Here is a 26,485-nt window from a genome sequence, read left to right as displayed (position 1 = left end):
TATATATATATATATATATGAAAAGACACCTCATCCAAGCGAGAAAAACCCCAGGTTGGGGACCCATGACAACCCAACCTTACGTGGCACACCTTTGAAAGGTACGGAGACACCCATGCACCAACTTTAAGAGGTAAAACTTGATAACAAGTTCCACAAGAAAGAACTGTCGTACAATATAAGGGACATGGGCGCAGCCAAAATTTTTAACTAGGGTGGGCACAAATATACAGTAAAAAAGAAAAATATATTATTAATAAAAAATTATACCAACAATATGTTTTCAAAAAATGATCAAATAATTTTGTAAATCCTTACAAACATCATTCATAGATATGCTAATTGAAAAAAAACACCCATAATTAAATATTCATGTTATTTAAAAAACCAAAATAAAATTTTTAAATCTTAAAAATTCAAAGATTTAGGGTTTTGATAACCAAAATCAAGCACTCTTTGAAAAAATAGTTTTAGAAAATTAATGATGTTTAATGATAGTTGAAAAGCAAAATAGCACAAACAACCCTATAACCCTAATTGGGTTCATGTCATTTGAAAAAGATTCAAACCAATACCCTAAATCTTAAAAATAAGCACCTATTTATGCTATTAAAAAAAAAGAAATAAACCCCCTAAATTTCTAACCAAAATCAAGTATTCATTATTCATGCCTAATGCTAATTTTAAAACACACAATCAATTACACAAGGCAAGGAATAACGATTCCACAAAGAGCATTTTTTTATGTACAACGGCTTTATTGTCTAAAACCTTATAAATTAACCAAAACAGAACCGAAATCCCCTTTTACTGTTTGTTTTTGGAATCCAAAGGATAGGGAGGAAATTCACAAAAATCACAAATGCATGACTTAATCTAATTACTTCTTAAATTTTCCATTCACTCGGTAATCAGTTGCAGAAAATGAGAAAAGAAAGTGATTTGAGAGAGAACGCGGCCTATATACACTCAAACAAAGCGAATGTCTCATATCTTGGCGTTTTGATAAAAAAATGTTAGGCATTTTATTAGGTTTAGTAAATCTGCGATTCTTCTATGTTGTGAATGATGTATGTTTAGCATATGTTAATATGTTTCTTTTATATACTTAAATTCTGACTTGTAAATGTTTCCATCTAGTTTGACCTGTGATTTGTTAGGAACTACATCTGCGTTTTATCTTAAAGAATAATTTCACAAATTATTCTACGGTTTTAAAATTGATCTGTGATATCTTTGGATAAATTGTCTTGGTGTTTATTGAAAAAAAAACAAAACAAAACAAAACAAAACAAAATTGTGTTGCTTCATAAGACAGTCTGCGATTTTTTATAAGTTCTGAGTTTTGAGTTTCAAGTACGATGGCTGCGTTTTATTTTGTCAGAAACTGATCAGTTATAGGAAAAAAGGGAGTTAACGATAATCATCTAACTAGTGCTCTCCAAGATAATACGTCTAGTCATCCTGCTGAGTGTCAAAATGATTCTTAAAATCTTGATAACCATGAGATTTATGAAAATTTGATTTCTCTTGAGTCTGACCCTCAACCAGAAGAAGGTGGTATTCAGACTACAGATTCTAATGTTATTGGGACAGATGTTCAGAACATTCATCCTATGGTCACACGATCGAAAGAGGGAATAATCAAACCAAATCCCAAATATTTTTTGGCTCTAACTGTTCTACTAGAACCAAAAACTGTTAATGAGGCTTTAAAAAATTCAGAGTGGCGTCAAGCTATGGAAGAAGAGTTGCTTGCATTAGAACAGAATAACACGTGGGTTTTAGCTCCCCGCACATCTAATATGAATGTGATTGGGAGCAGATGAGTATTCAAAACAAAAATAAAAAGTGATGGAAGTATAGAACGCCTTAAAGCTCATCTAGTGGCTAAAGGGTTTAGTCAAATACCTGGAGTCAATTTTGTTGAGACCTTCTCTTCTGTCATAAAGCCTCCATCTATTAGAATTTTTTTGACAGTTGCTCTTGTGTATAACTAGGATATCAAACAGTTAGATGTCAAGAATACTTTTTTACATAGGTTTCTAACTCAAGATGTCTATATTGATCAACCCCCTGGGTATCGTGATAAAGATAAACCTAATTTTGTGTGTAAATTAAATAGATCTCTGTATGGCTTGAAACAAGCTCCACGTTATAAAGACTCCATCTATTAGAATTGTTCTGACAGTTTCTCTTGCCTATAACTGGGATATCAGAGAGTGAGATGTGAAAAATGCTTTTTTACATGGGTTTCTGATTCAAGATGTCTATATTGATCAACCCCTGGGTATCGAGATAAAGATAAACTTGATTTTGTGTGTAAATTAAATAGAGCTCTATATGGCTTGAAAGAAGCTCCATGAGCTTGGTATGACAGGTTTGGTACATTCTTATTTTCTATAGGGTTTTATTCTAGTGTTGCTGACTCATTCCTGTTTATTTATCAAAGTCATCATGAAACCACGCTTCTTTTACTTTATGTTGATGACATTATTCTCACAAGAAACAATCTCACCATGATAAATGAGTTTGTTGCCAAAGTCATCCATGAGTTTGCCATGAAAGATTTGGGCTATCTTCACTATTTTTTTGGGAATCGTTTTATTTTGTCAGAAACATTCTCTCTCAGATGAAACTTGCTGCTGACATCTGTTCCAAATCTGGTATCTCCGATGATAAGAAGACAGAAACCCCAGAAGTCATCAATGCAAAATTAAGGTTGGAAGATGGAACACCTCTCGAGGATCCTACTCCCTACCGGCAACTTGTTGGGTCTCTAACCTACTTATCCATCACTCGGCCAGACATAGCTCATGTCATCAACTCTGTCAGTCAGTTTCAACATGCTCCTACAACCGTGCACATGAGTGCAGTCTTAAGGATCGTCAGATATATCAAAAACACCATAACTAAGGGAGTTTTTCTTTCCTCTGCCTCGTCACTTGATTTAATTACTTATATTGATGTTGATTGGGGAGGAAATCCCAATGACCGAGTCTCAACTACGGGATTTTGTGTTTTCTTAGATGACTCTATGATTTCTTGGAGATGCAAGAAGCAGCACAAAATATCCTTGTCCTCAACGGAAGTGGAATATCGTTCTATGGCCACTACAACCATGGAACTTGTGTGGCTAAGAAGTCTCCTCAGTGATATGGGCATTGTCATCTCCACTCCTTCGAAGATGTGTTGTGACAACAAAAGCGCAATCTATATTGCAAGCAATCACACCTTCCATGAGCGTACTAAGCATATTGAAATGGACTGCCATTACGTACGTGATGAATACCTAAGAGGAACCATAGCACTACCTTATGTCACATCTGAGTACCAGTTGGCAGACTTCTTCACTAAGGCCCTTGTTGCTCCTCGTTTTTTGTTTCTCCTTAACAAGCTTTCGGTTATATCCCCGTAAAGCTTGAGGGAGGGTGTTAAAATACATGTAATTCATATATATATGTAATTGTCTAAAATACCCGGCAGGGGTATTTTAGTCATTTCACAAGTACCCAATAGGGGTACTTGTTATTCTTCTTTTTTATTTTCCCTTTTATTTTTTGTAATTTATATTTTTTGTTTTTATGTTTTTTGCTCACACAAAAGGGGCCCCACCATGAAGTCGATGGGTCCCCCAACTGTCACATTTGTGACCGTTGGGGGCTCCCAACGACTACATGGGGAGCCCCTAGGTGACTCTCCTTTTAAGGCCTTATGGCCATCCCCCCTCTCCTTCATTTGTGTATATATAGGGGTGAACCCCTCTTGTATTCTTCACTCTTGAGCGCTCTCTCTCTTTTTCATTAAGAGACATTTATATTTTTATGTTGTGTTGTCTCTTGTGGGTTTGGGTGTTAGCCCTTTTGTTTGTTCATTAGTGAATGTTGTAAGTGCTTAATGCACTCTTAGTTTTTCCGCATATTTCATTACAACTTCTTCACCAAAGCACTTTCATCTCCTCATTTTTTGTTTTTTCTTAGCAAACTTTTGGTTTTCTCCCCATAAAGTTTGAGGAGGAGTGATATATATATATATATATATATATATATATATATATATATATATATATATATATAATTTTGTGTATTTATACCAAAACACCCAATAGGGGCATTTTGGTCCTTTCACTGTGTATTTTTAAATCTTTAATTTTTTCTATTTTCTTATTTTTGTTTTTTTGTTTTTTATTTTCTTTTTGTAATTTATTCAATTAAGGGACCATTGGGGGGCCCACTCAAATAGACGTTGGGGTCCCCAATGTCTATTTGTGGGAGCCCCAATGCCCCCCTCTTTTAGTGATTCCTTTTTTTATATAAAGGGTCTTCCCCCTCAAGATATGTATGAGTTCTCTCACTTCTATTCAATAAAATTCTTCTTTTGCCTTTTGGCATTTGCCCCTTAGTGGGTTTGTGTATTGTGCACATTGTGTGCTTGTGAGATTTGGTTCTTTATTGAACTCTTTTGTGTTATCTCTTGTAATTTGTATTTCCGCATTTCTCATTACATGATGTAATAGGTTATGGTTTTCCTGGCTGTATAACTGCCTCTTCTATGTCTTGGGAATAATAAGTTAGGTAAATTATTTGTGAGCAGAAAACTTGTTTGTTTGTTATAGCAGTACATATATGATATTTATCTATGGACCTTATTTATTTTTTGTTTGCATGGGTACCAACGAGCAGGGTGACCTCAGCAAGCCAGAGACAATACCGACCACACTAGTAGGAATCCATACAATAATAGATTGTGCAACAGGCAGACCAGAAAAACCAATACAAACTGTATGCGTAATTCAAATCTTCTAGTTTAGTTCTGTTAATTTGCTTAAATAGCTGGATCTATTGCTATAAAACTTTGAAAAAATTTCATGTTGTGCATGGTGGCTCACTGTTGGCTGTATTTACTTCCTGTGGATCTGCCTCATCATTAGAAAACCTCTGCAGCAGTAACTTTTTCTGCAGTTTCATTTTGGCTAATTTGTGAAAATATAATTGATCTTGGTTGCCTATTAAAATCTGGGTTCATTCCAGAACAGTTGAACTCTTTGAGTTGAGCCAGGCTATTTTTTTTGTTCACACAGGTATGTCTTGATATGAACAACTGAAGTATGTTGGAGCTAATGTCTACTATCAAAAGCCTCAAAATTGGATATCTTGCAAGGGATATTTTGTGAAATTGTCATCTGGCTAGGGGTAGTTCTTATTCATCTTACCAATCTAAAATTTAATTCATAATTTAGGGGAGAATTTGCAATAGTTGCACCCTGAAAAAGTAAATGAGAAATTGGGGCACTTGTTTTTAGTTGAGAATATTTTTCATAAGGCTTGCAAACATGTGATCGGTTTTCACATAGCATAATGACCTCTAAAATGCTGAGTCAGCTGAGAATATTTTTGTGTGTGAAAACCTTACCCACTGCTCCCTTTGTGGGAACAATTCTCACCACTCTCCAAAGGGCATTGCTATCGCTCTCACTGTTGCAAAAGTGCCCTTAATGTGATTAGTGTTATTGTTTTCCTTTTTTTCCCCTCAAGTGTTATCACAACTTGGGATTTGGAGCACCCACCTGTGCACAATTTATTTTAGTGGAAGGCCAATTATCTGTGTCTTTGATGGAAGAAGTTTCTTAATTGCTGGCTTCTCTTGAAAGGCTACTGATACAGTCAGCATGACCCTAGATGCTCCATTTTACTCCACACCTTGTATACACTTTCTTAATGGAAGACTATAAAAATAGTACATATCCTCTATCCTATAGTTGTTTCATCAATGGTACAAAGGTGTGGCCTGTTTGCATAACTAAATTTCAAAGTGGAAAAGCTGAATGTGATCTATCATTTTGTAACGGGAGCATCCTTTGTGTTTATGCTTTTTACAGCACAGTCACCATTCTTAGTATTGGGATAGTATCACCATAGTGAAAGCTCAATCTTTACTGCTTATTCATGATAAGTTGAATTGATGGAATTATGCTCAGTAGTCCCCATTATAGAAATGCTATTAAAAAAGGGCTTATTGTATATGGATGGATCCAAAAGCTTACAGGTTTATTGGAGAATGCCAAGAAATTGCTGCATAAACTTGTCAGCAGTATGAAGTTATAACCATGGATTGTAGTTTAGAATACAATGTCAGCATCATTTAATGAGTTCTAAGTTTGGTAGAAATGCATGAGTACCTTGAAGACTTGTAACTTTAGAGGTATTAGCCTAAAGGTCATCTTTGTGCTTTGCTGCAAGCAGATGAAATGTATGAAGGGTGTATGTTCCAGAGAGTTGATGTTAATGTCGTCTTCATTTTTTAATAGGTTACTTCCAATCTTGATTTATACTAATTATATGTATTGTATATACATATCATACTTCTGCCCACCTCTAAACAGTGAGCACAAACCATTTTTGCACTATAACCTTGCATTACCAATTCAGTTAAATTTAGTTCAGTGTTTTGCTATAATTTTTTGTTGCCAAAGATAAAAAAGAATATTCCAAAGTATTAACATATTTTCCAACACTGCAGCATCCAGTTCTATAATCTTCGCATATTATGCAGTGTTAACATCTAGTTCTTGCTAAAAGATTTGCCTCTCGTAATTTTTAGTGGATGAATAATGTGGCAGATTTACAATTCTAATTTCATGTTACTTATTGAATATCCTAGGTTAATTAAACTTAAAATATCAAAATAACACATGGAAAATTCCTCTCCGACACCTAATCTATGTGCCCTTGGTCAGCACACACTCCTGTATTCTTCCTTCCATATACCTACTGTTGCATTTGAACTCAGGCTAGGAAGAATCTTTACACCTTGTGTTTTAGTTTAATCTTCATGTTTTGTTCTTTTGCTTGGCCTAACCTCCGGGTCCTCTGATGCTTGATCTGGGCAATGCTTACTAAGTTTCCAAGTGGACCGGGGGCACATTAAGGAATAGTAAGTACAGTTTCTTAATATATCACAGGGAAATGTCCCATCAGACCACTAGGCTTAATGTTCTAAAGCCTACTAACCTGAGTGCCTATTATATCAAATTGGATGCGTCTCAGTTTAGTTAGGGGAATGAAAATAGCAACATTTTAGTTTGTTTTTTAAGATTATCTTTAAGTTATCTGCACTTTTTAGAATATCTTACTAATATTTTATGTTATCAGATGATCACTGTGCACTCAAATAGACAGTAAAAGATTGGCATATATTTTAACTGCTTTTTACTATCTTTTTTTTTTTTTTAGGGGGGGGGGGGGGGGCGAGAAAAGTGTTCATTAAAGATCAGAATAATTAGTTCAATTAAGGTGATGAGAGATCACCTTACAAGAGGAACGAGAAAATAAATATCAGAGATTACAGAACTGCTTTTTTGCTTTTATATTTTATTGGGGATTCAGACGTGATTCTTCCTTATTCTGTCTGATCACTGTTGAAATTGGTACAAAAATTGCTAGATGGCATATGAATCATAAATTTAATTGTTCAAAGCTGATCAAATGAGCTATTTGTGTTTTCTTTTAGTATACATCTTATTGCACAGTGAGACTTAATTTGTTAGCTGACCATCCTTGAATATAGACAGAGTTCCTTATGAAGGTGGAATTTGACCTTAGGTATAAAATGCTAAAAATTAACCAACAGATAAATCATATCTCAATAAGAATAGGTTCTATTACCTTTTGCAACTTATCGTTGGTTGTTATAATATATAGTTGATACTAAGATTTGTTAAAATGTAATCTATATATATATATCTATATATAATTCTTGTAATACCCACTAGGGGTAAAACAATCTTTTCCTTATTTCATGCATATTCTTTTTTAATATGCTTTATTCATTTTTTTGCATTTTCTTATTTCTCTTTTTTATTTTTTACTTTTTACTTTTTTGACTTTTAGTCTTTGAGGGGCCCTTCACCATATAGACGTTGGGCCCTTCCAACGGTCATGACCGTTGGAGCCTCATGTGTATATAAATAGGGGGTTACCCCCTTTGTAAACTTAAGCTTTTGCAAAGCTCTCCCATCCATTCAATAAAGGTTCTTTTTATTTTTATGCCTTTGAGCATTTGTATTCTTTTGTGAGTGTTCATTTTGTGTCTTTGTGCACACATTTCATATTGAGAATCTAGTGCCTTTTTGCACATAGCTCTTTCGAAAACTTTTTCACATGGTATTAGAGCTTGGTCTTTAGAAGAATAGCTCGTGTGCTGCATCATCTTGGTGGGTGCTTCGAAAATCATGCCCACTCTCCATTCTTGTATTTTGGTATGGAAAGAGCTTGCAATCTATTTTCTGTTGGGCGTGCTAAAACAAATAGTTTAAAGAAGACCCATTGTGGTAAGTGTTCTAATTGAGAAGACTCTTTTTCTCATAAAAGCCTCTCAATGGGAGAAAAAATTCTCATTTTTTTCTCGGATTCAAACTCAATGGATCAAACTATCATGTTTGGGCTGATAATATGGAAGCTCACGTCAAGGGAAAAGGGTTTTGGGGCTACATCAAAGGTACGATTTCGGAACCCGAACCCAAAATTACTATAGTTGAAAAAGTGAAAATAAAAGTCCTTGATGGAGAGAAAAAAAAGAAGGCTTTTGAAGAATATAACAAGAAATACGAAGAATGAAAAATGAAAAACTATAAAATCCTTTCATAGATTTTTTCTACGCTTGAGACTAGAATTAATGCTAACATTTTGACATTTAAAAAGGCATTTCAAGTTTGGGAATATCTTGAGAGGATGTATACCTCAAGAGATTTATCCCACAAATATTATCTTCAAAAAAGAGCCTTGACTCTTCAACAAGGAGAAATGTCTATTAGAGAATACTTTGCTTAATTATCATCCATTTGGGAGAAACTCGCTCTCCTTGAACCAAAATAGAGTAGAGAAGCTATTGAGCTATGACATAAGCAATTAGACGAAGATCACTTCTTCAATTTTTTGAATGGACTTAGACCCAAATTCAAGCAAACAAGATCCTTTCTTCTATCTTCTTTCACGTCTCCACCACTAGAAGATGTTCTTACTAAGCTAAGTGGAGAAGAAACTCGATTGGGAATGAACAAATCCAATCAAAGTGTTTTGGTCATACCTTCAACTAAAGATGAGAATGAAGGAGCCTATGTCATTTCTATATCGAGAAATAATTTGAAAACTTATAAACCTCCTCATATCAATAAATTTCAAAATCAAAGAGCAATAAATGAAGGTGACCAAAATAGTAGCCAAAATGAAAGATACTAAGGAAGAGATTATAGTAAAATTATTTATCATTTTCATAAAGAACCGGGACATATTAAATCGGTTTATCCAAAATTGAAGAAGAAGGTGATCATATTTACATTATTTCAACAACATAAGAAGGAGGGTTCATCTACTTCCAACAATAGAGCATTATCATTAAGTCAAATTATGGAGGCTCTTTAACTTCTCCTTAAAGGATCCATTTCTAGAGTCGCCATGTCAACCTTCTTTCCTCCCGGTAAGATTTCTTGGTTTTTAGATTCAGATGCCTATTTTTCACATGACTTCAAATATTTTTGTTCTTTTCGAATACACAAAAATATATCACCTTCTTTTGTTTCAACCGCGGATGACGCTTCTCTTGAAATCAAAGGGATTGGAAATTTTGAAAATCAAAGATTTTTTATTCTCAAAATTAGATTTATACCAAAACTAAATTTAAATTTACTTTTTGTCTCTCAACTCTCGAACCATGGGTGTGATGTCAAGTTCTCATTAAATAAATGTTGGATACCAGATCGTCAGTTTGAGAAGTTGATTGGAGAATGTTCAAAGAAAGGAGATCTATACTACATGATTTTTTTTCAAATTCTAAAATGCTCTTTTTGTAATGTTGCCCAATATAAAGATATAAATGTTTGACATAAATGTCTTGGGCATCCCAATACTGCCAAATTTTTTGTTTAAATTTTGTTAAAGACCTTTGTAAATGAGATTTCACTTATAATGATTGTATTCTTGAAAAAATGATAAGCTTTTCTTTTGAACAAAGATCTATGTTTACAACCAAACCATTTAAACTTGTGCATTCGGATGTATGGGGACTGGCACCCATTATATCTGAATGGGGATTCTCTTATTATTTCATTTTTGTTGATGACTACTCTAAATATTGTTGGATATACTTTCTTAAGCATAAACATGAGGTGTTTGGGTCATTCAAATCCTATCACATGATGATTAAAAATTAATTTAATGGTAACCTAAAGATTCTTAGAACTGACTTCGGAGGTGAATATCTTTCAAATGAATTTAAAAACTATCTTGAGATTAATGGAATTATTCATCAAAAATCTTATCCCAAAACACCTCAACAAAATGGTTTAGCCGAAAGAAAATATAGGCACATAGTTGAAACCACTAGAACCTTGCTTATCTCTAAAAAAATTTCTAAAAGACTTTGGGTAGAGGCGACTCTTGCATCCGTTTATCTTATAAATCGTCTTTCCTAAAAAAATTTAAATAAAATCTCACCATTGAAATTATATATAAAAAAGAACCCGACTATAATAGGTTAAGAGTTTTTGGATGCAAATGTTTTGTTCTTATTGATAAAAATGATAAACTTTCATCAAAAGCTATTCCTTGTGCATTTCTTGGATATTCTGAAATACAAAAGGTTTTAGATATTATGATGTTAAAAATGATAAATTATATGTTTCTAGAAATGTAACCTTTTTAGAAAATGTTAGTGGTTTTGAAGAATATGAACCTCATGGAGATAATATGGATTATTCTTTTTGATTTGAATTGTTATAAAGAAATGATGATGTTTTTAATGATGATGAAATGATATATGATGCTCCTAGTAACGATGAAAACATACAAGAGAGTAACGATCCTCATTTTCAAATTCTTGAACAACTTACCGAAATAGGAACACCCAATGAACCTATTACCTAGATTTGTAGAGATATAAACACTTATAGAAGTGCAATTGAGAAGTATAGTGAATCTAGTGAACCTACTTCCATAAATAAACTAAATTATCGTAGGACCGAAAGAGCTAGAAGAATTTCTTTTAGATTTATATCCCACAAATCTTTTTTACCTAAACATAGAGCATGCCTTAGTGTTATTTATTCATATGTGGAACCTAAAAACTTTAAAGAAGCCAAGAAAAATGTAGAATGGATGGATGCAATGAATAATGAACTTAGAGCTCTTAGAAAAGTTAAAACTTGAGAATTTCAAAATCTATCTAAAGGTAAAAAGACAATGGGATGTATGTGGGTTTTTAAGGTCAAGACTAAGAGTGACGAGTCTCTTGAAAGATATAAAGCCTGTCTCGTTGCCATAAAGTGTAGTAAAAAATAAGGAATAGATTACGAAGAAACTTTTGCTCCCGTTGCACATATGATCATTGTTAGGTGTCTTATTACTATTGCCTCCAAGATTAAGAGTATCAAGTCCACATTGACAGAAAGATTTAAAATATCAGACTTAGGTTTTCTGACATATTTTTTCAGACTTAGGTTTTCTGACATATTTTTTAGGCATAAAAGTTGCCTACTCTCATAGGAGTTCTTTTTTGTCTCAAACTAAACTTGCTCTTGAAATTATTGAAAAGTCAGGAATTACAGATGATAAAATTTGTGAAACTTTTAAAGTGGTAGGAACAAAGATGAAAATTGATGATGGGATTCCTCTAGAAGATCCCACTCCTTACATGCAACTTGTTGGATCTTTGATATATCTTAGCATCACTATACCTGATATCTCTAATGTTGTGCATGTTGCAAGTCAATTTCAGCATGCTCCTACATCATTTTATATGAGTGTCATTCTTCGAATTATCAGATATATGAAGAGATTCATAAACAATAGAGTATTTCTATCATCATCTTCTGAATTAAATTTAATTGATTATACTGACTCTGATTGGGGAGGTGATTCAAGTAACCGACACTCCACCACTGATTTTTGTGTGTTCTTAGGTGAATCATTAATTTTTTGGAGATGCAAGAAGCAATAAAAACTGTCGATGTCGTCTACTGAGTCCGAATACTAAGCCATGACAACTATAACATGGAGATTGTTTGGATTCGACGACTGCTGGAAGATATGAGGATTCATGTTCAAGGACCTACTAAGCTGTGTTGCGATAATAAGAGTGCAATATATATTGCCAATAATCATAGTTTTTATGAGAACAATAAAGCATATCGAAATGACTATCACTATGTTAGAGAAAAATATTTGAAGAAAGTCATATATCTACCTTATGTAACATCAGAATATCAACTGACATATTTTTTTACTAAGGCACTCTACTCTCCTAGATTCAATTTTTTTCTTGACAAACTTTCGGTTATTACACCATAAGTTTGAGGGAAGATGTTAAAATGTAATATACAACAACAACAACAACAACAACAACAACTACGCCTTCATCCCAAAACAATTGGGGTCGACGATATAAACCAAAAAAGAAAATCATTCTGGGTCTTCCACATGAATCCTTCTCCTCCAATCATTTCTATCCAATGCCATGTCCTCGGTGAGGTTCAAAGCATTCATATCCTTTCCTATCATCTCCATCCATGTCTTCCTAGGCCTACCCCGACCTCTTTTAACTAATATATTTTTCCATTTCTCCATCCTTCTAACTGGAGCATTATTAGGCCTTCACCAAATATATCCAAACCACCGTAAACGATTCTATCTCATCTTATTTTCAATGGGTGAAACACCTACCTTCTTACGTATCTCCTCGTTTCGAATCTTATCTTTTATTGTATTTCCACACATCCATCTAAGCATACGCATCTCAGCTACACTTATTTTTTGAATATGATGTCTCTTGACAGCCTAACATTCTGTACCATATAGTAAAGCGGGCCTAATAGTCATCCTATAAAACTTTTCCTTTAACCGCAATGGTATTCTACGATCGCACAACACTCTAGTTGTACTTTTCCATTTCATCCACCCAACCTTTATCCTATGATTTACATCTCCATCAATTTCTCCATACTTTTGAATGATAGATCTCAAATATTTGAAACAATCATCCACCGATATTACTTGCTCACCAAGCTTCACTACACTCCCATCACTACTTCATTGCTTACTAAACCGACATTCCATATATTCTGTCTTATTCTTACTCAACTTAAAACTTCTTGCTTCCAATGTTTGTTTCCATAATTCTAACTTAGCATTAACCCCAGCTCTAGACTCATCAATCAAAACAATATCATCAACAAACAACATACACCATGACACATTTTCTTGAATTGATCTCGTAAGCTCATCCATCACTATAGCAAATAGGAAAGGGCTTAAAGCAGATCCTTGATGTAACCCAACCGTTATAGGAAAATTGGTTGTCACCCCTCCACAAGTGCAGACATTGGTTACTACTCCTTCATACATATCTTTAATTATATTAATGTACTTGAGAGAAACACCTTTCTTCATCATTGTCCACCAGAGAACGTTCCTAGGTACTCTATCGTATGTCTTCTCCAAATCAATAAAAACCATATGCAAATCTTTGTTCCTCTCTCTATTTCTCTTAATAAGTTGTCTAAGAAGATGTATAGCTTCCATAGCAGATCTTCCAGGCATAAAACCAAATTGATTCTCCGATATCATGACAACCTTCCTCAACCTAGACTCAATCACCCTCTCCCAAAGTTTCATAGTATGACTTATGTTAAAATGTAATATATACATATATAATTCTTATAATATCCATTAGGGGTAAAATAGTCTTTTTCTTATTTTATGCATATTCTTTTTTAATATGCTTTATTCATTTTTTTGTATTGCCTTATTTCTCTTTTTTATTTTTTATTTTTTATTTTTTACTTTTTTGACTCTTAGTCATTGAGGGGCCCACACCATATAAACATTGGGTCCCTCCAACGTCTATATGAGGGAGCCCTCCTTGGGTCCTCATGTGTATATAAATAGGGGGTTACCCCCTTTGTAAACTTAAACTTTTGTAAAGCTCTCCCATCCATTCAATAAAGGTTCTCTTTATTTTTATGGCTTTGAGCATTTGTATTCTTTTGTGAGTGTTATTTTGTACCTTTGTACACACATTTTATATTGAGAATCTAGTGCCTTTGTGCACATAGCTCTTTTGAAGACTTTTTCACAAGATTAATTGCAACTATACAAAGTGCAGACATTGCCATTTCTATATCTTGTTTATACTTTGTCCATGTGATGTAGCTTTGGTGGATGGACTTTTATAGACGGTATTATCATTGCAGTTCTTAAGCGATTTGTTTTTTTGTTCTGTTTGTGGTTGTCAAAATTTCTTTCTTTATTATCATTGTGTACAATTAACTCGTAGTTTCTTCTTAAAAAAAAGCAGCTCATTGTTTCCTATTAAAAATAAAGACATTCTTGTACATTGGTAAGGTAGAGATTGTTAAGTTGTATCATATATACATGTATATGATCATATATGTATATACATGTAAATATATATGATACATATGATATGTTTATATCATTGTAATAAGTAATACCCAATGGGAGTATTTTAGTCTTTTCACTATATAGGTTGTGCCCACTAAGGGCACTCGTGTCTTTTATTTTTTCTTATTTTGTAAATTCTATTTTTGTAATGAGAAATATTGTCATTGCCCAAATATAGCGAGATCCCAACAACTATATTTATAGCTGTTGGGATCCTTCCAACAGCTATATTGGCTCTCCTTTGTGTATATATAGGGGTGCTTCCCCTTAGATGGGTATTGCTTTCTTACTCGTTCTCTCAAATAGATCCATTATTTTTACATGTGTTTGCAGCCCATAAGTGGCTTATGTCAATCTTCTTTTGTATTGACCCATAAGTGGTCATTGTGTTCTTGTGATCTTGTAAGCCCATAAGAAGCATCTACTTGTATTTTTCCTCTTTCATTATATGGTATCAAAGCCTTAGAGCTCCTCGATTGTAAATTGTAATTGAAGATCGTGAGACCGGGAGAATGTTGGAGCATTAATTCGAGAAGCGTGCCACCATTCAACCTCATCTTCTATCACCATCTTCTTCTCCCTCTTCTTTTCTCTTTATCTGTACTTTTCTCTTTGCCTCCATGGCCGACAAGGATGTTGTAACCATTGTTTCCATCAAAGTTACTAGGAACAATTACAACATGTGAGCCACCGTGGTGAAGAGGATTTTAGTAGGGTAAGAGTTATAGCATTTGGTTGATAGTTCCACTCTGAAACCTCAACCTATTCTTACTAAGGTTATTGCGGGAGAGGATGGTACGTCTAAAGATGAACACTCAAGGGGAAACAAAGGGATAAAGATCTCTTAGATTACAAAAGTAGTTATAAGGCATAGGAAGTAAGCTATGCTAAAGTACTTCATCTTTTTACAGGTAGCATGTGAGAGGAATCATGTAAGAATATCCTAGAGTTTGAAAATGTGGATGAAGTTTGAGCCTTTATCAAGCAAGCATATACTAAAAAAGATGTTGCTCATAAATGGGAGATACGTAACAAAATTTATAAGTGCATGCAAGGTGACAAAAGTATATGTGAGTATTATGGAGCCTTAAAGCGACTTTGGGACCAAATAGCTACATTTAAGCCTATTTATGACACACCTAATGATGCTCACATAAGAAAGAAACAAATCTTGGAAGAACAAAATTTCCAATTTATGCAAGGTCTTAGATCAGAATTCGAGAGTGTCAGAGTCACCATCACTCATCGTGAGAATGATGAGCCTCCACCTCTTTATGAAGTATTAGTCGAAGTATGTATAGAGGAAACTAGGTTGAAATCCATGTCTGAGCCTATGGAACCTAAAGACAATGTGTTAACCATATCTAAGCCAGGACCCAATACCAATACCTACAAGCCTCCTCATTTCACCAAATCTAACTTTGGGAGGCAACATAGCTAAGAAGGGAGGAAGAATATTATTTGCCATAATTGCGACAAACAGGGGCACATTAAGCCTTATTACTCCGATTTTAAAGGAAAAGATGAATGAAGAACAACGTGTAACGACCCCAACTCATCTCTGTTGAAAAGTAAATATTCGTTTTAAAACAATTTCGAAAACAAACCCAGAGACCTGAGGTCATACAGTCATAACTACATCCACAAGAAAGCTTACACTACCATTTTTCAAACCAAAACAACTTTATTCATTATTAATGAAAGTCTAAGAACAATAGCAATGAATGTCAAATAAAACTAAATGGAGTCACTCTGTCCAAGGAAAAATATGTCAGCGCGGTCACACCATCCTCGGAGATCTCCGAAGCATCTAATTTCATTACTGGACCTCAGAGGTTGTGAAAACATAAGATGTAGGGTGTTAGAATCATAGATTCTGCGTACGAATTCTTCTAATAAATCAAATAAGTAAAAAGAATATAAATTAGATTCAAGCAACATTTTTAGAGGGATGCAACTATAACAAATTCACACTTCAAATAACCATTCATGCATTAGAAAACATTTATCATGCAACCATTAATATAGTACAAGTAAGAGAACAGATAAATATGCACGATCTAATGCAGAACAAGAATATGCAGGATATCAATGCACATGCATAAATAACTTATTATCTTTTATCAGAGTTTTTCTTTTGTATACATGTCCTTATTAAATACACAATTTTAATTATATTTTTCATTAAAACTCGCATATACTAAAAAACATGCACATCAATTCTCGAGTTCAAGTTAGGTTCCTAGTTGTAGCTTAACAAATAAATTTGTATTGTATTACTAGGTTCCACACTTAGCCCTCGACCGATATCAGAAATCAACACCATCTATTAGAACATTAGAAATCAATATCTAATGTCAGGATATTAGGAAAATCAACATCCATTAATACCACTTTCTTAGTGTACTAATAACAACAGCTGTGTCTATACACCACCCCCAATCAAAGTGGTGGAATCTTCCTAAAACCATGGCCGGGAGGTGAATCACCTAGTTGGGTAGAGCACAAAAGCACATAGAGTTTTAGTATCCTCACGGTTCTCCAAAACCGCAGTTCAAGATTCTCACACTAAATAAGGTATATCTATAAAAAATATTAATTACACTAATTTTTTAAATATTTTATCAAAAAAATAATTTATTTCACAATACTTGTTTTGCAAATCAACATGCAAAACACAACATTCATTTCACAAATTAGCATCGAAACTCATCACGGGACCTCAACTCGTTACAACATAAACAATGCAAATAATTTAAAATTTCAATAAACATTAAGTTGATCTTTGCGATGCATAAGAACTAAACATAGAGCAACACCTGCTCGTGCCCCACACAGCCTATAATAGTTTGCTTTCGACCATCGATGCATCATATGCAAAAAACACAATGAGCATACCGCTTATGCAATTATTCAATATGCTCTCATATGCACATTCACGCAACCACAAAAAGAATGTCCATGCATAACATTTTCACATATGCATGTGATCACATGATTACAAAAATGCATCTTAAATTTCATGTTTCATCTCAAGCACACTATGCAAACATGCACGTGATCATACTAGTGCAACTATAACATAGATTCAGGAGTGCACATGTTCACTACATGCATATGTATGTAAACCAAATATTATAATCATGTATAACCAACATTTCTTTTTGCCATTTCAGCAAGCTTGGGGTGCAACGCTCACTCACCGGGTCCAAGCCATGCTACCCATACGTGGGACAACATTGGTAGACACATGAGTACGTTCCAATACTCATATGTAGACATGCATATCTGTCCATTGTAAACATAAAAAAATCTGAACCTGTACAGACATACAATTCTGCATATTTCACATATATCAATCTGCCATTTATTATGTATAAAATCTATACCATTAACACATGTAATTTTGGCCATAAATGTGCACATTTTAGCATGTAAACCTGAACCCAGCTATGATCATTCAACATATACGAATCTAGTCAAAATCATGAGCATCCAACATGCAGTCATCTTGAAAATGTAAATCTCCATATGTATGTAAATCTGGACATATATATAAATCTGCATATTCAACGTACATATATCTAAGTATTTAATATGTCAAAGTCTAAACATGTAGCAAGTACAAATTTTGAATATTTAGACTGCGTAAATCCGCTACCATGTATGAACTTGGAATTTGTAAATCAGTTCAAAACTTTTTTTTCTTTATATATATATATATATATATATTTCTTTTGAGTTTGCCCAATCGAAACAATCGGTTGGGGTTGGACTCACTATCTTAGGGTCGGCCCAGCCAATGCAGTCGTCTGGGCTTGATCATAAGCCCCAAAAATACACATTTTTTTTCTTTGCTTTAAATATGCCAAAATTAACTTTTTTCATTTGTTTTGACAGGGACCCAACCCCTGTTGAACCAGTCGGCTGGAACTGAACAACTGTGTCAACTGCAACTGTCCAGTCCCATAAACTTTTTTTTAGTGTAGATGCATCAAATTTTGTAATAAAAAATTTGATTGCACTGATTGCATTCTTGATACAATAAAGGATCAAATTCTTATTTGGATTCAAAACAACATTTTCTATTGGAACTATGTTTGGATTCATATTAAATCCAACCAGCTTGCACTTTTTATATATTAAAAATCTTATGTTTAACCATTTTCCTGTCTGATCCAGTATAACCTTATAAATCCATATCCAAATACAACTCTACTATATTGGATCTATTTTGGATTTAGAAAAATAGGGTTTTATTTATCAGATTAAACTGGGCATGCATGTTAACCTCTAAAAGTTGTTAATGGCCAGGGACTCTTTCTTTTTTATAGTCAAGCTGGGGGATAACTCCTATGGGTTTTGAACCTGAGACGCCTTGGTTATGATACTGTGACCTAACCATTTAGCTGTTCTGTGATTCAGGCCAGATGTGGGCAGTGTCACATCTTACATAATCAGATGTGTATACATTTAAAAATTATTCTTAAAGTTTTATAATGATTTTCTTCTTTTTTTAATGTAAAACTAATATAAATATTTTTATTACTATATCAAAGCAAACTAAAAAACAATAAATCAAAACGTACGGCTTAACCATTTAACAATCACATTCAATACCCTGTTAAAAGCGACGTATAAACTCTACTCTAAAATTTAAATGAAATGAAAACACTATATATCAAAGCAAACTTTGACAAAAAGGGCTTAATCGTTTAACAATAGCAATGAATATCCTCTTAAAAGGCCCTTCAATATTTATGGATTGGATCCAAAAGTCTAAAAGGACCATAAAAGTTAGTTCTGAAACTTCAACATTGGACCGGGCCCTTGAATTCTAGCTTGCCCTCCCCTCACACCTGGTTTGCATCACCAAACCGTGATATGAATCTGCATCTAGCTAGCTTTTGATTCTTTTGGGTAAGAGAAAGAAACCAGTCCCTACAAGGCCCCTGTCTAAGCCTGGTCGGTTAGGACACCGGAGTCGTGGTGGAATAGTATTAAGGATGTAAATGGGTCAGACTCGGGTTGGATTTAGGCATTACTGAATCCGACTTAATCGGGTTTGTCCTAATCGGATTTGAATGAAAACAGATAAAATCAAACCCAGATCCAACTATTTTTTTTTTATTTACACGGATAAACCACCCCAGGATCAGATACCTTAGCTGCATTGGCTTTGCCTGCCATACTTATGGTCGTTGTCCTAATAGTGTAAAACTTTGTGGCCTTACCCCTTGCCCAGGGAGTCACCATGCTTCTTCAGCTTACTCAAGGGGTGAGACCCAAGAAATTTGAACCTAGAACACCTGCTTAGCGGCCTAGGTCCCATCCCACTACGCCAAACCCCTTTGAGTCTCTGACCCCACTAGCTTAAAACCAGTATTTTCACTTAATCAGTTTGGGTTTTTAAACAGATTTGGGTACGGATTTGAATGCAAAACTTAATAACAAACCCTGATCTAATTATTAATCTGATCCAGATTTTCCACCAGTAATCGGATTCGCTTGGTTTACATCCGTTGACATCCCTACGGTTCCAAGATCCAATGGGTCGGGCAGTACTCCAATCCTCCAAACCCATGGGATCATAGGGGCATTATGGTCTTTTACAGAGTAAGAGTCCGAACACTCTCGACGATCCATTCTGGTACAATTCCGGCCCAGCTCCATCTCTCCCCCAAAAATTAAAATAAAACTCCGACGTTGACGTCGGCTTCGTCGTCCCATTTACCATTTGTGGAAGAAGGAATCTGGCACCTCTCTCTCTTTCTCTCATGGAAGAAGAGGCCCAATCACTGAGGAGGAAGGAGATCCGACGGAGGAGGAGGAAGAGATCGCTATGAAACCACCCACCACCGCCACGACCGCCAACATGTGGAGATGGACGGTCACAGACACCAACTACCGAACCATCATCCTCATCCTAACCCCTCTCTCCCTCATCCTCCTCCTCTCCATTCTCCGCTTCTACGCCCCGCCCCTCTCCCCTCTCATATCCCACTCCTTCTACCGCCCACCATCCACCGTCGCCGGCAGGAATCCGCCGGAGAAGGGGAAGCGGAACGCGGAGATCGAGAGGCGGAGGGCCGAGTTGGACGCGTCCCGGGTGGCGATCTGCCTGGTGGGCGGCGCAAGGCGGTTCGAGCTTACGGGTCCGTCTCTGGTGGAGCGGGTGGTGAACGTCTTCAACAACTCCGACCTCTTCCTGCATACCCCCCTCGACGGCGACGCCTACAAGCTCTCCCTCCTCAGGTCTGCCCGCCGGATCGCCGCCGTTAGGATCTTCGACCCGGAACCCATACCCGAGACCCAGTTCCAGCACCTCGTCCTCACCTCCAGAAACTCCCCCAAGGGTTTGCAGGTAAACAGCAAACCTCTCTCTCTGTCTCTCTCTCCTCTTCCCCGCCTCCGCTTCCGATACGCGTTGCGACCCGAGTCGGATTCCAGTGGGAATAAGGGCATTTTGGTAATCTTAGTCCACCTCTGCTATGTTGTCGTCCTGTTCCCATGTGTGTTGGTACGCTGACAAAACGACGCAAGCTTAGCGTCACTAGGAGGCGCCTGCTCCTTATCCCAACGAGTCGGATCGGGTTTTTAAGACGGTTCGATGATTTTGGGTGGGGAAGTGGTCTGAGGATGGACCGGTCGATCTGTTCATTCCGAGTCGATTCGATGGGGGGGCGCGCGGGAGTTTTTTCGTCCGGTAGGGAGTTAGGTGTGACACGACGTGAGCGCTCCCAAGTGAATGATGACGTGTCTCATTCATTTTACACCTACCAGTCCTTTAATGACATCGAGTGGCGAGACCTTCCCTACCGCTGATGTCCCGTGAGGGTGCTATAGTAATTTAACACTGCTAAGGTCGCCGTGGAACTGGTTGGACTGCTCTGCCGCACAACTTGTCCTTTGTGTAAATCGACTGGATTGGCCTGTCTTTGACGAAAATGCCGTGGAAGGCCTGAGTGTCCTGAAGGGTATTTCCGTCATTTTATCCGGCGGACAGTGCTTAATTCAAACCTCCCTTGTCGCTTCGTAGTAGGAGCTAGGGGGATCCTGTCCGTCCATCTGTTTGGACATCGATGGTATATGGATAGCTTCTTGGCGTATTTCGGGTCGAAGTACGGAACCCGGCTGGTTCGATCCCTTGATTCGAGAGTCGTGGACTCGTGAGTTCGGGTTCGACTTGGGTTTTGCTCGTTCTAGATTTTGGTGATCTCATTCAGTTAAACCGGTGGTGGCTAGCCAATAGACATACGAGGTTTCGTGACGGGTATGGATCGGTTGGATAGGAGATCCATACCGTCACCATTTTCATGACGAGTCGTTCTTCATGGACACGAGATAAACGACTCGGGAGGCAAGAGTTTTGCGATTCGGGTTCGTGATTAGGCTTTTATTAGGCAGATTCGATCTGATACAGCGGTGCTTGTTTCGCAGGGGCTGCTGCAATACTTCAACCTCGTGGAGGGGTGCCTGACCATGATCCAGGAGCACCAGGAAAAGAACCGGTTCGAGTACGATTGGATCGTTCGCACCCGAGTCGACGGCTACTGGTCCGCTCCCATCTCACCGGAGAGCTTCATCCCGGAGAAGTACGTGGTCCCCAGCGGGTCTCGGTTCGGGGGGCTCAACGATCGGTTCGGAGTCGGGGACCTCAACACGTCCCGGGTCTCGCTGTCCCGGCTCTCCCTGATACCGCGTCTCGCCTCGGCGGGGTACCGGGAGCTGAACTCCGAGTCGGCGTTCAAGGCGCAGCTGGTGACGGAGAAGGTCCGGTTCGAGCAGCGGCGCGTGCCGTTCTGCGTGCTGAGCGACCGTCAATACGTGTTCCCGCCGGGGCGGTTCGACGTTCCGGTGGCGGCGCTGAGCAGCGGGGGTCCGCTCAGCGGGGCCAAGTGCAGGCCGTGTAGGGCTGTGTGCAGTGGGGCGTGCGCGTCGGACGTGTTGGGAAACCTGGACCGGGGCTGGAGCTGGACCGACGGGTCCGGAGGGACGGTGGAGCTCTGCGACGCCCACGGCCCGTGGGAGAAGGGCTGGGAGGCGGAGTTCGACCGGGTCACCGGGAAGAGGCTGGCCGTCGGGAGGCGCCGGATCGCTGCGATGAACGCCTCAGAGTGCGTCGTGGATTTCGAGTCGATGCGGAGGCGGGCGGCTCGTTGGGATGCCCCCTCACCGTCGGATATCTGCAACCGAGGGCTGGGATCGAGAGATTGATGGTACATTGTCGGGGATTCCTTACGGGATTTTTTTTCTCCTTTTCTTTTTCCTTCTATGAATTAAGCTATTTGTTTTTTTACTTTTAAAAAATAGGAAATATCAAGCAGATTTTTGTTTTCGGTGGTGGGTGTAGGAGAGTAGGAAGTCTCTCTCTCTCTCTCTCAGAAAAGGGTAAAATGGGAAAAAAATGGCCAAGTGGTGGGATTACAAAATAAGCCATCACAGTGTCCTTATGCCACATGTGAGATGATGGCTTGGGCTCTCAGTGAATAAAAAAAGTAGCGTAGACCGTAAGGGAAAGACTAACATGTGATGTTGACACGTCTAGGGCTCTCAATGAATCAAAAAAGACTTAAGCTCTCAATGAATCAAAAAAGACTTGAGCCTGTTCAGGATTGAAAACACAATATTGGTTCCGTTTGTTCAGTCCTTTTTGTCAAGTCTAACAAGTGTTTGTTTGACGAGGGAAGAATGAAGAAGTAGAAACCCGAATCAATTAAAGAAAACCCAAGAAACCCTAATCAAGAAGAGAGCTCTAAAAAAATTTCAAACAGTAATAAAAGAACAAAGAAGAAAATAAGAAGAAGAAAAGTGAAAGAAAGAAAAAAGAAGCCTGGACGCGGCCTCATCCCTGGCGCCAATGACCCCCTGGCTGCAAGAGAGAGAGAGATAGGAGACCTCTATCCCTGACTTTTTTTTAACGTGTTCCTCGCATCCTTTTTTTTTTTTTGCAATAGAGAGAGGGGTGTTACAAAAATAGCTCCCTTTTAAGGATGCAATGAACGCCGTTCCAAGCGTCCACCTCATCTTCCATGTTCATTTCATCCCATTTCGAACGAAGGATGATGATTTAAACATACCCTATGTGTCATTCTTTTGTATAACATGCAATTCTTCTCTCATAAAATTTTCTCATTCTTTATTCACACATGCTTCTTCGTAAGTCAATGGCTCGATAACCATAAGAGCGAAAACACAATTATATATAACATCCAAAGAACCTACCATTCTAGGTGGCGTGTCTCCATCTAGAGGGGGCTCAATGCCATGGTTATTAGTTGATAGAGATTTAACAACTTTCATCGTCTCATCATGAGTTGTAGTAGACTCAGACAATTTTTTTTTCTCTTTACTTCACACCACATCCAACACATTTCTATCAAATGAAAATATTGAATTTCTTCTTTGCTCCATTTTCATACCTATTTTTCATCAAAAATAACATCTCTACGAATGATTATTTTTTTTGTAACAGGATTGTATAGGTGATAACCCTTTGTTTCATCACAGTAACCAACAAAAATGCATTTTTCGTTCTTTTTATCTAACTTAGAGAATTCACTTAGATCAATCAATGCATATGTGACACAACCAAAGATTTTCAGATTACTTACATTGGGCTTCCTTCTCTTCCATGCTTCATAGGGAGTCTTATTTCTTACCGCCTTTGTTGGAGAAATATTCAAGAGATACACCGAAGTGGCCACTGCTTCTGCCAAAAAATTGTTCGAAAGTTGTCTTTCACTTAGCATGCTTCTTGTTATTTTCACCATTGTTTTATTTTTTCTCTTTGTGACTCCAGGGGTCTTTTTCACAGTCAATTGCCATTGCCTGTAGATGCCATTTTATTTACAAAAGAGACCAAAACTATCTAACAAAAATTCACCATCTCTATTTGTACAAAGGACTTTTATGGCATATCCACTTTCTTTTTCAACAAAAATCTTGAATTCTTTAAACTTTTCAATAGTTTCTTATTTTTTTAGAAAGAAAATATACCCAACTCATTCTAGTAAAATCGTCATTGAATAACAAAAAATAATTATTATTCATTGACATGGTTCTCATTAGGCCACAAATATCAGCATGCACTAATTCCAATGGTCTTTTAGCTCTCCATACTTTTCAACTGAAAATGGTTGTTGATGTTGTTTTTCATAAACACATCCTTGGGCAATTAATGAAAGGTAATCCAGATACCATATTCATTTGGCTTAATAATTTTAATCCATTAAAATGCAAGTGCCCATACCTTAGATGCCAAAGAACCGATTGTTCATCAACATTGGCTACCAACGCATACTTATCAAAATAAGAAATTTTAAGAGAAAATATCCTATTTTGAACCATATGAACTTTAGCAATAAGCTAGCTAGACTTTTTAATCTCACACGCATTATTATCAAACAAAAGAGTGCAACCATTTTGAATCAAATGCCCTACACTAAGCAAATTTTAGGTCAAACCAGGAACATAATACACTTCATGAATTAATTTTTCAGTACCTGACTTTGTTTTCATCACCATTGTTCCTTTGCCATCAACTTGAACTTGATTATTATCTCCAAGCCAAACCTTCAACTTCACTATTTCATCAATACATTGGAAAATGCTCTTTTTTCCTGTCATATGGTTACTACACCCACTATTCAAAAACCATATATCACTCTTACTCATATTAAAATCTATACAAATAAGGAAAAGATTTTTGTCTTCTTCTATAATGTTTGCTTGTTGTTTAGCTTTTTCAAAACAATTTGATTCAATGTGTTCAAATTTTTTGCAAAAATAACATTGCCTTCCTTTGTAATTTGGATTACCTTTGTCACCATTGCCATATTTTTGGTAATTCATATTGGACCTTCCTCATCCTCTTCCTCGACCATGATAGCCACCATGAAAACCCCCATGTGCACGACCTCGTCCATCATTCTTGGGCTCACTATTTTCTTTGATTTCAACTTTAGAAGAAAAAGCCTGCTCTAATGTGCTTTCGGATGACCTGTTCATACATTGCTCATGTGCTAAAAGAGAACTTATTAACTCATTAAGTGTATAAACTGAACGGTCCTTGGATTTCTCTATTGCAGTGACAATATGATCATACTTAGAGGTTAAACATCTTAAAACTTTTTCAACAACCTTCTGATCAGAAATAAATTCACAAAAAATTCTCATTTGATTCACAACAACTGAAAGCCTTGAAAAGAAATTTTGAACCAACTGACCTCCCTTCATTGAGAATGTTTTAAATTCTCTACGCAGGGATTATAGCTTTACAATTATGATCTTGCTATCACCATGAAACTCTTGCTTGGGAATTGTTCATGCTTCCTTGGACTTTGTGGCATTAGCATATCTAGGAAAAATGATGTGCACCACTGCTTGCTACAATACTAGCAAGGCTTTAGCATCATTTTTGCGACATTCTTTACGTTCATTCTCTTTTTTGGAAGATTCAGTTTCTATATAACTATTTTCTACCAAATCTCAGAGATCTTGTAAGATGAAAAAGGTTTTCATCTTAATACTCCAAAACTCATAATTCTCACCATTAAAAATTGGCACTAAGGACTACGATAAATTAAGAGTATTAGAGTTAGTCGTCATACCGATTTTTCACAAGATTATACCTTGTGTTTCTCACTCTAGCTTCAGCCCACACGCAGAAACCTCTTCATAAACACGACACTCAATCAAGTCACAACCTAGCTCTGATACCACAATTGTTAGAAAAAAACCCAACTAACTACAATAGTTGATCTCACTGACAAAGGAAAATGACTACTATAGTAGCTTTAACTGAAAATAACATCTTTCATTTCGCATACTAAAATCAATTACATTGACTCTATTTATAGAGAAAAGAAATAACTGAAATCTCACAAAACCAAGCACTACAACCATGTTCTCTAACTTCTACTACTACTCCTATTATCCTCAAAACAAGGAACCATCATTTACAAACTTCTACCATATCCCCACTTTCTAAAAATTAGCCACTACTTTGAATCCATTACTCAAGTATTTAC

At 36.6% G+C, this 26,485-nt stretch overlaps 1 protein-coding gene across 1 annotated transcript; it reads left to right on the top strand.

Annotated features, from left to right (window-relative positions):
• Positions 1–20,182: 20,182 nt before the first annotated feature.
• Positions 20,183–22,791, top strand: LOC149817750 (uncharacterized). The gene is made up of 2 exons (XM_089984892.1): positions 20,183–20,817; positions 21,894–22,791. The coding sequence occupies exons 1-2, from the start codon at positions 20,296–20,298 to the stop codon at positions 22,668–22,670; spliced, it is 1,299 nt and encodes a 432-aa protein (XP_089841018.1). The 5' UTR covers positions 20,183–20,295; the 3' UTR covers positions 22,671–22,791.
• Positions 22,792–26,485: the final 3,694 nt, after the last annotated feature.

Source organism: Nuphar pumila, chromosome 13, assembly GCF_984573655.1.
Source record: "Nuphar pumila chromosome 13, dmNupPumi1.hap1.1, whole genome shotgun sequence".
Classification (NCBI taxonomy): Eukaryota; Viridiplantae; Streptophyta; class Magnoliopsida; order Nymphaeales; family Nymphaeaceae; genus Nuphar; species Nuphar pumila.
Note: the sequence above shows the minus strand (reverse complement) of the source record. Positions and strands in the feature narration are given on the sequence as shown.

What these genes read in the sequence shown, in the direction of transcription:
- LOC149817750 (XM_089984892.1), top strand. Translation starts at nt 20,296, where the DNA reads ATGAAACCACCCACCACCGCCACGACCGCCAACATGTGGAGATGGACG. An exon ending in ACTCCCCCAAGGGTTTGCAG is followed by an intron (nt 20,818 to 21,893) that starts GTAAACAGCAAA and finishes CTTGTTTCGCAG; the next exon opens with GGGCTGCTGCAATACTTCAA.